Source organism: Liolophura sinensis, chromosome 6 (assembly GCF_032854445.1).
Source record: "Liolophura sinensis isolate JHLJ2023 chromosome 6, CUHK_Ljap_v2, whole genome shotgun sequence".
Classification (NCBI taxonomy): Eukaryota; Metazoa; Mollusca; class Polyplacophora; order Chitonida; family Chitonidae; genus Liolophura; species Liolophura sinensis.
The window spans coordinates 4,396,492-4,410,599 of record NC_088300.1 but is presented as its reverse complement, the minus strand read 5'-3'; the positions used below and the strand labels follow the sequence as shown (position 1 = coordinate 4,410,599).

Genomic DNA, 14,108 nt, shown 5'->3' with positions numbered 1-14,108 from the left:
ATGAGTCCGTCCTATTTTCGTAGTTAATATACCTTCTTAGTTCTTTGATATTTTGTGATAAACGAAACCGTGAGTGTCTGTTTCGAGGCGTATATTATAGGAGCTATATTTATATACCACTGACATCAGAAACTCGAACGACAGCATTCTCGCCAAATGGAACTGCGCCATTGCTTTACACATGTTGGGAGTACACCGCGATAATATATCAACCAACTATACGACCAGTGACGTTGATTATTCAACAAACTGGAAAAGAAACATCGGCATCTACAAAGACTAACAACCGACTGTAGTGATAACCGCCATATGGTAATAAGCCATTTGATCACGTATCTATTCGGAGTCTACACCGGTATATCCATCGTTTATATTCTGAGTTACTCGCTTTTATACACTCTAGTTGATAATCGCATAATGAGGGATAGAGTTACGGCGTTGCATGTATTGTATGTATGTCTACGACTAACTGTAATTTTCACGGCATCTGTATAGCTCTGAACAAATGAATAACGAATGAACGCTTGAGGTTTAACGTCGTGCTTAACAATTTTCAGACATCTGACGACGAGTCATTAGGTACTGTGTCTCTTTGTGACAGGGCGAGTCCATGACAAGGTGCTGTTGTCACTGAAGTATCATGCCCAAGGCACCAGACATGACACCCCATCCAGTCACATTATATACTGACACCGGAACAAACAGTCCTGTTTCCTTGCTCTAACCCCATTAGAGTTGAACGCCAAGCGAGGCAGCTACGAGTACCATTTTAAAGTCTTTCGTATGACCCGACCCAGGTTTCATCCCGGACGAAGCCACCGAAGGGTTCCTGTATAGCTCTGAAGTAACACGTGTAATCGTACTGAATGGTGTACACCTTGTGTATACAGTATTATAGTGTGACTGTGTTGGGAATTCTGTCGCAGTCTTGGCATGGTATTTCAAATCATGTGGATGGCAATGGGTTTCCCCCGGGCTCTGACCAGTTTCCTAACTCCACGTCACCGTCGTATTAGTGAAACATTGTTGAGTAGGATTGAAACACGAATCAAATAAATAAATGACATTAAATAAATGACGTTATGCTCTTCTTGCCTGACAAGTGCAACCAGATGAAGTCTCTTACGGGTGAATGTTTGCTGTACTGTTCATCCTCATGCTGAGCAGCATGGCTGAGCCCTGGTACGTGTTCGTTTGATGGAAACCATGAGTTGGTGGAGAAGATGCAGTACATGGGAAACAAACTTGGTTGTGCGTTTGCGAATAACAGTATTAACTATACACTTTTCAAATGCAGCTTCAGTATCTGGCCCACAAATTTTTAAGGAGTCCATTATCCACAAAGGAAGGACAAAGTAGATATACACCTGTAAAGAATTAATTTTTCGCCCTAGGGAAATAGGAACCAGTGATATTGAGGTTGACCTTTTACATGTCAATTGACCCCGGTATATAAGCCTTGTTACGTTTTTAGTGAAGAGTGTCTCCACTGTATCGTTTTCATTAGTCAGTATATTTTTTGTAGTGAGTCATATATATTTACATGATGTAGATCACATACGTGGCGCATGAACATAGCAAATCGAACTCCCTAGCATGTATCACCTAGTAAAACTTGCGGTCACGTGCGAATTTGATCCAGTTAAACCATCATGCATGTTTAGAGACCTGTGGAGTGTGGACTTGGGTTAACGTGTCACTTTCAGGCCGAACATAATGTATGCATGAATATTTATACTCACATCACAAAGTTCAATCAAAGACTGTTACATGTAGTTAATATTCTAATGCCAGCTGACCTGCAATGTTAATAAAAGGTTCTGATGTCAAACAAAAGTCAAGGTTGTGATGTACTGTTTTACAGGTGTTGGCACCGTACAATTGAGAGCATTGCCAGGTGTTGTCATCGTTTCATTTGATTAGCTTATTTATGTATTTGATTGGTGTTTTACTCCGTTCTTAAGACTATTCCACTTATACAACGGCGGCCAGCATTATGGTAGAAGGCAAACTGGTAGAGCGACCATCCGCAGATTACTGGAGATCTTCCCATGTACCGCCGGACAGGAAACCAGTAGATGGACTTGACCTCACAGCAGCCGTAGTGGTGAGAGGCTTCTGGTCATTACGCTGGCACTCTACTCACCTCAACCACGGAGGCTCCCTTGTGGTCAAGTACTGTGTCAAATGTGCTTTCACCGTGCCATTGACAAGTGTAAAGTACTATGCTACAGATGCTTTCACTGTCTCATTTGAACATTTGAAGTGTTACGAAGCACTATGTCAAAGGTACTTTTACTGTGTCACTAAGAAGTAATGTGTCCAAGGTGTTTTCGTTGTGTCGTTTAAGTGTGCCAAAATACTGTGCCAAAGGTGCTTTCACCGTGTCATTAAGACATGACATATTGAAGCTGAGACGCTGACAACTTATCATCGAGAGGTGTGGAGAAGTACTGTATGACAGATGTTATAATGATATAATTGAGTAGTATGGAGAATTACTGTGTAACAGGTTCTGTCACTGTGTCTTTTACAAATGTGGTGAAGTACTGTATGACAGATGTTATAACGATATAATTGAGTAGTGTGGAGAATTACCGTGTAACAGGTTCTGTCACTGTGTCATTTAGAAATGTGGAGTACTGTATGACAGATGTTATAACAGTATAATTGAGTAGTGTGGTGAATTACCGTGTAACAGGTTCTATCACTGTGTCATTTAGAAATGTGGTGAAGTACTGTATGACAGATGCTTTCAATGTGACATTGGGGGGAGCGGTAAAGCACTGTGTGACAGGCGCTTTCACCGTGACATTGAGAAGAGTGGTGAAGGACTGTGAGACAGGTGCTTTCACTGTGATATTGGGGAGAGCGGTAAAGCACTGTGTGACAGGCGCTTTCACCGTGACATTGAGAAGAGTGGTGAAGGATTGTGAGACAGGTGCTTTCAACGTGACATTGGGGAGAGCGGTAAAGCACCGTGTGACAGGCGCTTTCACCGTGACATTGAGAAGAGTGGTGAAGGACTGTGAGACAGGTGCTTTCAACGTGACATTGAGACGAGTGAAGTATTGTCTAACAGGTGCCCTCACCGTGACGTTAAGAAGAGTGGTGAAGTACTGTCTGACACGTGATTTCACCTTGAAATATTCTGGTCTATGGAGTGAACACTAATGCTCATACATATCAAAGCCTGTAACAAATCCATTACTTATTCATGCCATATTTTGTGAGATAAAAAGGATCCACACGATCGTAGCAGTTTGACATCTTCTCAATGTTCTATTCTCATAATGATTCAGCACAAGTATATAAACATTTGAAACATGCAGCATGGTTTCGTTCTTGCAATATTTTTAATACTGGAAATTTACGTCACTATTTTTTATCAGCATTAAACAGATTACAATATATATGTATTTATAATGCTGCTGAAGTGACAGGTAAGAGCCTAATGGATATCACATCTTTCTATTTACATAAATTTATTTCACTCTCCTAATAGTGGATGACTCGTATACAATCAAACATTGGTATTCAATATACACGAAATAGAGCCTATATATATACTAGACTACAGTTAGTGTAAATAATCACTGATGTATTCATATAAATGGAACCTACTAAACATGTCAATAACCTGGCAATATAAAAGTTTTGGTCATGTTATGACGATGTTTGCGTCAAAAGTAACATTTCTGAGACTCGCCTTTTGCTTGTCTCCATTTCTCCAACAAAGCATTCAGCAACACCGGTAGCTCGCCTGATTGAGCAGTTCTTAAAACTGCATACTAAATGTTCAAGTCACGTGATACGTTCCAATACAGACCTCTAAACCAAAATAAAGTATAATGACATCGTCATACACGTCACATTATTTTCACAAATTCACAGAAATTATCAACGTGAGGAATAAAACTTTGAGTAGATTACGATGATGAAATCTGTCTTCAGCTGGCCGATTTATTACACTATGTACCTGAATGACGTTAACTATGAATATAAAAACTATAATCAGACTGTCATTATTATTAAGCCTGTAAATGTTTTGAGGATATAAAAGATATACACAAAGTTTCAAGGACATTGGTGCGAGCCTTTAGCAGGAGTTTCATGGACAAATCCGTGACACAAAAATCCTTTAGTGCACTGAAGGTTCCTGGAAGGAAGTAATTATGAAAATAAATACCCGATTGTAATTTAACTTAAGCAAGCACAAGTTCAGATGGTAGGCAAGATGTGTGCTAAGCTTAATGGAAATTGGTCCAGTACTTTAGGAATGTCATAAATGGATTGGTGCAATAAAACTTAAGCATGCACAGGTTCAGATAATAGGCAGTATGTATGGCAAGTTTCATCCAAATCAGAGTAGTAGTTTGGGAGGCAACATATGGCCAACATCGTGTCTACAGACAGACACAAGGATAGGGTGACAGGGTGATTCCAGTATACTGTGCCCATCCAAGTGGTGGGCAGGTATAATTATAAAAAAAAAACAAAAAAAAAAACAATTTCTACTGCTGTTAAAAAAAAAAAAAGGACTTAAGCTTCAATCCATATACAGTATGAGTGCCTATTATACAGGAGATAAAAGGAAATCTTAACCTTTCATCGGAGAACATACATTTACACACCATACCGTAGACTAGGGAAGTCTTCCCTGGGCCCTACCCGGTTTTTTCCAACCATAATGCTGGCCTCCATCTTAACAGTGATATATTTTGTGTACGGTATTAAACAACCATCAAGTAAATAGATAAATTAAATTAGGGAGCTAAAAAAAAAAACCCTTAACCTTCAATCCATGTATACAGCCCAATGTGCAGGAGATAAAAAAAAAATAAGCCTTAACCTTGCATCCAAGTATGTACATTTACATGCATACATGTACCTTAGATGAGGGAGCTAAAAAAAAAAAACAACTTCGCCTTCAACCTATGGATGAGAGATCATTATACAGGAGCGAAATAAAATGTTTAACCGGACACTAACACTGCCACTTTCCCCTCCTCTCACAATACCTCTCCTTACTTCGTACAGGCGAGCTAAAAACGCCAGATGTCATCCTTTCTTCAGTATGTCTTATCACATAAGCAAGTGCAAATCTGACGAGTTGATGATGGCCCGTTCTTGGTTCATAGTCCAATTGATCACATATGAGGCTTATGAAAGTAATCCATCAAATGAGGCATATGAAAGTAATCCATCACATGAGGCTTATGGAAGTAATCATCACATGAGGCATATGAAAGTAATCCATCACATGAGGCATATGAAAGTAATCCATCACATGAGGCATATGAAAGTAATCCATCACATGAGGCATATGAAAGTAATCCATCACATGAGCCATATGAAAGTAATCCATCACATGAGGCATATGAAAGTAATCCATCACATGAGGCATATGAAAGTAATCCATCACATGAGGCATATGAAAGTAATCCATCACATGAGGCTTATGGAAGTAATCCATCACATGAGGCTTATGAAAGTAATCCATCACATGAGGCTTATGAAAGTAATCCATCACATGAGGCATATGAAAGTAATCCATCACATGAGGCATATGAAAGTAATCCATCACATGAGGCTTATGAAAGTAATCCATCACATGAGGCTTATGAAAGTAATCCATCACATGAGGCATATGAAAGTAATCCATCACATGAGGCTTATGAAAGTAATCCATCACATGAGGCATATGAAAGTAATCCATCACATGAGGTATATGACACCAATACAGTAATTACATGTATGAAGGATTAAGTTAACACTGAACATCTGACCTGACCACAACATCAAAATAGTAGAGAGAGATGCATGATATTCCATAAACTCACCTTTAACATACAACAGTTTTTTGAGAATGCAGTTTGTTTTCACATCAATTATTGATAATCACATACTTTACAAAAACTTGAACACAAGAATTATAACTTTATACTACTTAAATTGTCACTATTTACCCTGATAGCGCTACAAATAAATAAGAAAATTCCTGTTCTCATTGACTGAACCTGAAAATCCCTAGAAATCTGCCATTCATTTCCAGCAAATTTTAGAGATATTATTTTCTTCTAGAAAATTTAAATTTCTCAATCACCAATATAAACTGGGAATAAATATTAACACTAATATGATTAAAATATTACAAAGAATAAAATATATGGTTAATAATATACAGTTTAATTAATAGTACAAGGGCCACTTTAAAATAACTTAATAAATCTGATTTTCCATAACTATTGTTGTCTTTGATTAAAAGCGATTCAATTTATAAGGAAATTCAAAATCAAACTGAAGCAAAAAGTTTGTAAAATGAATAAGTTCATGTGAATAACAATCACACTATCCTCTCAACCAGTGGCAAGCTTGAACAAAAATTTAACATTTGACTCTGGACAAAAACACAGAGCATGCTATGATATAGTATAGCCAAGTTTTGTGGATGGGATATAGCGGGGGAGAGGTGATACACTGTCATCATCACTGCCTAGGTTATGAAAGTCTTCAGAATAAGTAGCGTCACTGGCAAGAGAAGTGTTCACATTGTCAGCATCTGATGGCATATACGTACTAACAGATTCTGTGTGAATGGATTCCTTTTTCTCCAGTTCTCTAGCTTTCTTACCGCGTGGTCTCGGAGTGGGACGCTTGGAGCTGCTGGGAGAGGCCTCAGCGAGATCCGTGGCAGGGGCTGTGCTTAATTCCGCCCTCGCTACAGAGCGTCTTGTGGAGGGCACAGGTGAGGATTCAGACAACAAGGGATTCAGAACAGGGATCCTTAGCACAGTGGAAACACTGGCCTTGTCAGAGGATTTTGTTTTCCCAGAGGCTGCTTCTGAGACCCCAGCCTGGGCTGAGTGGTAAGAGGAGTCCTCGGCATTATCGCTGAGCAGGTCTAATAGCTCCTGTTCCTCTGTAGACCGAAATTGTCGAGAATCCAAGTCCCCTGTGGAGCTGAAGAGGCCAGACGACTGATGCTGCCTTTCCACATCACTGTTCATACCCCATGAAGGGACATAACTGCTATTTCCTACCTCATCGTCATCACTTCTGTCACCAGTCCATTTGCCTGCTTCTAAGGAATCCCAATAATTAGAGTCCTTGGGAAAACCAGCAAATGAATGGAGTTTGCTCATTTTACTTGCACCATTTTCCGGTCTCTCTGGAGAACTCGCATTGCTCTCCTCGCCAGAGGCTGGCTCAACACTGGGTAATCGGACTTCAATACTTTTACCACTTCTGTGACTCAATGATTCTTGTTCTTCACTATCAGTAGAATCAGGCTCATAGGGCACATACTGTGGCAGATCGGGCATCATGGCCATTACTGGCTGAGCACTTTCCTCTGTGCCCTTGGTTTGCCTGGGTGTGTCATCTGTACCAGTGTCAGTTACCTGGTTGTTATCCTCATTGCTGTTACTGGCCCTTATATTCACATTAAGTTCAGACTGAAGAGTCTTTGTTGCTTTTCTCGTTCTGGTTTGAGTTGATGGTGTAAACTTCCTTTCTCTCCTTGTGCTATCTGGTGAATATTGTCTTTGTGTTGTTTTCTTGCGTCTCCGTGAATTTGGGCTGGAGAATTTCGCCACATTTTCATTGAAGGATACCCTCAAGGACTTGTTCGCTTCACCACTTTGTCTCTGCTGGTTATTATCCTCCACAGAGGAGGGGGCATTATCTCCTGCTGTCTCTGCCATCTCATCTAGTGTATGCCTGCGAATTTCTGTGGACATGTCTGAGAGATTTCCCTCCTCAAACTCTTCCTGAGGTGGTCTTGACTGTTGAGCAGCCTGAATGCCACCTCTCTCTCGCTCCAAAGCTCTGTACATTTGGGGATTAGCTTTTGCTAGTCTAAGTCTCTGTGTATTTGTCATGCCAAAGGTTAATTTTGACTTTTTAACAGCTTGCCCAGGCGTTTTACGAAGCCAGCTTTTGTTTTTGGGAACACTTTGGTGATCCCCAGCACAGCTCCTGTGGCTTAAATGTCCAGCTTTCTGTTCTGGTGAATGTGCGATTTGATTGTGAATATGATCTCCAGACACAGTATGATCTGGCCGGATAGTAGATGCAGGCTTTACAGAATCCTGTACAAGTTTATGACCAGTTCTCCCATCTGTTGCCCTCTTTCTGGTTGCATTAAACTGTGACAAGTTCGGCACAACATTTTGGCGTAATTGATGAGGTAACATTGGCATCCCTTGAGGAACTGGCAAGCAACTGAGCTCCTGCAATAATGCAGACAGGAAAGGAAACATGTTGTTTTCTGTGACATTTTGTGTTTTTCCTTGCCTTGAGTGAACTGCTACATTGCTGTGCTCATAATGAATCTCCTCAGGTGTGATATTTTCTTTGTTCACATATGATTTAGGTAGATTTGCACTTATTTCCTCATCCATGACACTGATAATGTCATTGTGATCTTCATACTTTGAATCAGAAATATCTGGTGACTCAATGTCCCTGTTTATCCACATGGTCTTTCTATTTTTGTTCCCAGTGTAGAACAGTGGGGGTGGGCAGGAGATATTTGTGAAGATTATGTCTTCATTCTCATTTGTATTATCCCTGAGAGTCAATTTTTCAGGTTGTACTAGCCTCATTCCAGACCTTCTTGATGTCTGAGTCGAAATGGAATGAACAGCTTTCTGTGCTGGTACAGCCACCTCATTTCCAGAATATGGCATATCAACATGAATGCTTTTATCTTCAGTTGTAAATTCATGATCAGTCTGCACTATTGAGTCATTATGCTTAAGATGATCTGTGGATGTCCATGCAGTCTGACTTGATGGAAGTTGTTGTTGTTGAATTTCTGAGGTTTCAGCAGGTCTTGAATCAAATTTTGGCAGTTGCTGTGGCTTGCTGTCTTTCTGTGAAATCAACTGATCTGTTAAATGGGGTACAAGAGCAGGGCCTATGCTTAACATCCTGTAACCCAGAATCACATATCCTATTTCCTTTCCCATTAAACTGTAGATTTTAAATAATCCTTTATCACCATGCACACTAGGAATGGAATTTCCCACACTGGCAACATCCTTACTTATGTTTTCAATAATAGCATCTAGTGGAACAGTGCTGTTTCCAAGTAATTTAGGCACATCTGTGTACGAGTCAACAACCATCACATACAGTGGTGTACTTGTCAGATGGGCACGCAATGCCTCCAAGGAGATCTTGAACAGACACGACTTTCCCTTCTTCACCATGAAGTTTCCATGTTTGTCTTTCAGCTCAGCAAATTGTGGCGGTACACAGTAATCTGCATCCATAGATATCTTTGTTTTGATCCTTTCACCCAGTTCTTGTTCCACATGACTTATTAAAATCGTTGGAAAATCCAGAAGACGAAAAGCTAAAGCGGGAAATCGGCACACAACATGAGGTAGATAGAGCTTGTCGACGACAAGCTCCAAAGAAAATAAACAATCCACCTTTTCACCCATCCTGTCAGAGCATAGTCATCAAACAATGTTTCTCGATGATAACAAAGAGTCGGGTGATGAAAAAAACATCAGATAAAATCGTACAAAAACGCGTCAAATGTTCATAGCAACCACCTCACATTTTCTACCATCTTGTTTTAAACTTCAACTCTCCGTGCAGGAGCCAACAACAACGGGAAGATGCAAACTATAGATATAAACGGAAATCTTTAGCATTTTTTTTTTTTTTGTTTTTTTTTTTTGGCATAAGGGTATATAAAATATGACAGGGCCATTTATAATTTGCATATTACCACTGTAGGTTTACAACAGCAGGCTTAAAATGTGGAGCCTGAAGCATCATAATCAAACAATCCTGTGCGTAGAGAATATCGGTTTGATCTTTGAACATGTCTAAGTGTCTGACGGAGATTGTCACGTGATTGTGCGCGTGTTTCGGTTCCGAATAGTGCTTTACTTTTTTGCCTTCTCTGACCAACAGAGGTAATAATTATACTTTTATTTTAGTTACTATTTATATTAAGCTCGTGTTTGTTTTCTTTGCAGCTGAAACACTAACGTCATATGAAACCATGTATGGTATGTGTCTTATGCCTATGGTACTTCAGTAGCGTTGTTGTTGTTGTGCACAAGTCAGCCGTAATCAGATTTTTCAATTTCAGACAAGAACTACATGTAGCAGTAGCTATTGTCGTTAGCGTACCGGCATGCTGGAGTCCTAGTCAGAGGTTCCTCTGTTTAAGTTGATTAACCGTTTCCATGTGTATGACAGTATAAGCAGTTCGCACGCACACAAGCATAACCATGTCAGGTGCACAATTCAGCTTTTCAAACTGAAAGTGTTAACAGAGAAATGGTGTCGTACACGTTGTTTGTCAGAATATTCTGTAAAATGAAACCAAAGATGAGGATAAAAGGAAGACTGCCTTGGTGGTCTAATGGGAAGGGTGTCTGCAGACCCAGGATCAAACCCAGCTTGGGTCATATCCAGGTCGGGTCATATCAGAGACTTTGAAAAGCACTGTAATAGTGAATGTGTTGGAAGTGCAGTAGAGTACAGTGAAGTTTAGCGTTCTGACGGCAAGCCCATTGAGGCAAGTCTTGATGAGCGCAGATGGGTAGAGCCTTTTCATTGTGACTGTTACCTGATGTGAAAAATCATTCACAGACCACTTATCTTTTCTTAGTTCGAGTACACTGACTAGTAAGTTGAGAAATATTTGGATATGCCATAACATGTCTACTCAACCTCTAGCCAGAGACCCAATAAACATTCGACATACCCTTTGTGGGTCAAATCCATGATGTAACATCTCTCTTTCAAATTTTGTAATGATAATCCAAGAAAGTACTGCTGTTTGAGTCCTCATGAAAATAGCCTCCAGTCAATGCTGTCGCCGTTGATTTCAAGACAGCTCCTGTTACTTTTGTTGTTTAACCAGGTAATTTGAACTTCTGAACTGCATAATTTGTAGTTGATTTTATTTCAGATAGTGCAAACCTATGATCCTTTAAATAACTCGGTTCAAGAAAAATTCAAAATGACATTGAAACATAGTGCAAGAGACTAAAAACATCACTGTCAGAAATAAAAGCTACAAAGTCATCTTATGGGCATGTTCCCAAATTGATTTCATTTGTGTCACAATGTACCAGAGATGCTGTCTTCTGAAAAACAATACTGTGTCATGTTACCACTAAACAGTAGTGTGTAGTCATGGAAAGGAGAGATCTTATGACATGTAATGATCAGCATTTGACTGTTCCTCAATGCTTCAGGGAATGACAGGGTATCTGCGTAGAAGTGCTACAGCCATGATTATGTTGTATCCAAACATTTCTCAACATATTAGTTATTGTACTTGGACAAATCTTTACTTGTTCAAACAAGGATGAGCTAAAATTGCTGCATGTACCAACTCATGAGTTCGAACTTTGGATTGCTGTTTTGGTCGTGTGGTAGAGGATACTGTATGATGCCATATCATTGAAAAACATCTGAGAAGGTCGATGACATTAATTGGTAGCAACACGCTAAATGTTGGTCATTAGATGGGGTCAATATGGATAAGGTTCAAGCATCAGTAACAATTTAGCCAGATAGCTAAATATTGTCATAGCTTCACAGTATGTAATGTTCCTTTGTTTTAGGCAACATCCGTTCGACTAAATGTCTGTATGTCTTTTGTCTTCAGCATGACTCTTCAGTGGCAGTATGGATTCACCAAGTGACCCCTCATCGTCATATAACTGAAAAAGTGGTAGGTACAACATAAAACCCAGGCATTCATACATGTACACACGTACATACTAAATTCCTCTGAAAGAATCTATGCTAAAAAGTGTTCATATGACTTTTTTTCCCAGTTGGCACTAGTCCCTGCAAGAATGAAAGCAGAAAATGAATCCAGCTAAACAGTCAACATTGTTTCAAACATGGGCAAAAACAGGTAAATCTGTAGTGCAGCAATCCTCCAGTAGTGTCAGCTATGGCAGCCCAGAAATTGTGGGCTTGTGTGATGGGGATGAAGAGGAAGATGAATTATTGGCCAGGGCTTTGGAGGAAAGTCTGCTGTATGCACATCCGGCAGGAACAGCTACATCTACATCTTCTCATGGCGGGAAAGCTGTGCCAGATAGTTCAAAACCAGCATGCCAACCAAGCACCAGTGCAGGCGAGCATATGGAATTGTCAGAAGACCTCAACATTGCCTTGGACTCACATATGTTTGCAGCAGACTTTGAACCATCCCAGAGTCTTTCTCAGATTGAGGACATCCCAGGTTTTGACAAAGTGGCGGGCAAGATGTGGATTTACCCAACCAATTATCCTCTACGGGAATACCAGTATAACATTGTCAGTAAAGCCTTGTATAAGAACACAATGGTAACTCTGCCAACAGGCTTGGGAAAGACGTTTATAGCTGCTGTTCTCATGTATAATTTCTATCGATGGTACCCGCAAGGTAAAGTGGTTTTCATGGCTCCCACTAAACCACTTGTGGCTCAGCAGATAGAGGCCTGTTATAACATTATGGGCATTCCCCAAGAGGACACTGCGGAGATGACAGGTAAGGAGAGACAACTGCTTTTTTTTTTTTTTTTTTGCAAGTGAAAGTTTTACCCAAACCATAATATGGTTTAAAGTTCTGGATTAATTTTCTTTGTTGCTTGTTTTAAAATCGGAGATGTGCTGTTCATGTATTTGTAAATCCAATGAATACGGTTTACAGATGGGAAGACCTGGCAGCAGCCTCTCGCTATAATCACGGTCACCGTCTTATAAGTGAAATATTCTTGAGATCGCCCTAAAACACCAATCAAATAAAATAAATAAATACAGTTTACAGTGTATACCTGACAGTATTGGTGTAGTGGGAGATTTTCTAAATTTGTTGTTTAAAAATATGTGTTTTTATTTCCATTGCAGGTACAATGTCCCCTGCCGAAAGGCTGAAAGCTTGGAACTATAAACGTGTGTTTTTCCTGACCCCTCAAGTTTTAACTAATGATCTCAGTCGAGGGGCATGTCCATCTGTCGACATAAAATGTCTAGTGATTGATGAGGCACATAAGGCTCTGGGGAACCATGCTTACTGCCAGGTACTTGTATCAGCCTTTACCATTATCCCTGTGACTATATGTGTCATGTGGTGTGTGCAGCTTTTAAAGTACTTAAAGTGTGTATATTTACTGTGACTGTTTAAGTTTATAATAATTGTATTACTGTTCAGTTCAACAATGACAAGGGCAGTAATCAAGCCTTCTGCAAGCATTTTGAATTGTAAGCTTATATTGGATGTATACAGCATCTACTGTTTGAAAAGTGTCAATGGCCAACTTTTTAATCTTTAGCTATTTAAAAAAAAATATATCAATGAACACATAGTTTTGGTAATCTCTGTACCATTAACTAAATGATTGCAATTAAAAATAAGACAGTGTTTTTGTGATTTTATCTGTTACTCTGTGTGTGATTGTGACAAATTTTACTGACAGGTTGTTAGGGAGTTGGTCAAGTATACAAGGAACTTCAGGATTCTGGCATTGAGTGCAACACCTGGCAGTGATATTAAGGTAAACTCTGATTTAGTACGGTCCTTAAAGGCTGATTCCTGGTTTGACATGAACAGGTGTTCTACATACTGTTCTTGCCACAATTGAGAATCTATGTACATATTCCGTGTGAATCCTAACATGCCTGATTCAAAGTACATAGCAAATACATCATGGGCTTTATATGACTTATAAAGATGGTTTCAAAGTTTAACTTTTTTTAAGCTTTATTAAACATTGGTTAAATTTCTTTTATTTTAATTGAATGTGTAACCTTGAGTACGGTGTAAAACACCTATCAAATAAATATATATATTTATAACCTGTATAAGTTACGGTAGCATTGGTGTTGTAGGCAGTGCAGGAGGTTGTGGCTAAACTCTTAATCTCCCAAATAGAACTGAGGACTGAGGAGTCTATAGATATCAAGCCGTATGTCCACGACAGGAATGTTGTCAAGATTGTTGTCCCATTAGGAAAGGAATTAACAGCCATTAAAGAGAAGTATATCAGGGTAAGAATTAAGGAAATGAGTTAGCCTGGTGGCTACATGCTATGTTATTTTTGTGGTGACAGAAATTACTGAGATATATTCAC

The 14,108-nt window shown here is 39.5% G+C and overlaps 2 protein-coding genes across 3 annotated transcripts in view; one reads left to right on the top strand and one right to left on the bottom strand.

Moving 5' to 3' along the window:
* Positions 1-5,569: 5,569 nt before the first annotated feature.
* On the bottom strand, positions 5,570-9,592 carry LOC135468440 (microtubule-associated protein 10-like). The gene has a single exon (XM_064746703.1). The coding sequence runs from the start codon at positions 9,453-9,455 to the stop codon at positions 6,423-6,425; it is 3,033 nt and encodes a 1,010-aa protein (XP_064602773.1). The 5' UTR covers positions 9,456-9,592; the 3' UTR covers positions 5,570-6,422.
* Positions 9,593-9,893: 301 nt separating this feature from the next.
* Positions 9,894-14,108, top strand: part of LOC135466739 (Fanconi anemia group M protein-like) — a 41,267-nt gene continuing 37,052 nt past the window's right edge. Inside the window, exons 1-6 of one of the 2 annotated variants that reach the window (XM_064744398.1) lie at positions 9,926-9,938; positions 11,651-11,716; positions 11,823-12,526; positions 12,886-13,058; positions 13,455-13,532; positions 13,867-14,025. In XM_064744398.1, coding sequence (XP_064600468.1) covers positions 11,857-12,526; positions 12,886-13,058; positions 13,455-13,532; positions 13,867-14,025 — 1,080 coding nt within the window. In that variant the 5' untranslated portion in view covers positions 9,926-9,938; positions 11,651-11,716; positions 11,823-11,856. Of the gene's footprint in view, positions 9,939-11,650; positions 11,717-11,822; positions 12,527-12,885; positions 13,059-13,454; positions 13,533-13,866; positions 14,026-14,108 lie in introns of both variants that reach the window. The other variant, XM_064744399.1, reaches the window with a different exon arrangement.

What these genes read in the sequence shown, in the direction of transcription:
- LOC135468440 (XM_064746703.1), bottom strand. Translation starts at nt 9,455, where the DNA reads ATGGGTGAAAAGGTGGATTGTTTATTTTCTTTGGAGCTTGTCGTCGAC.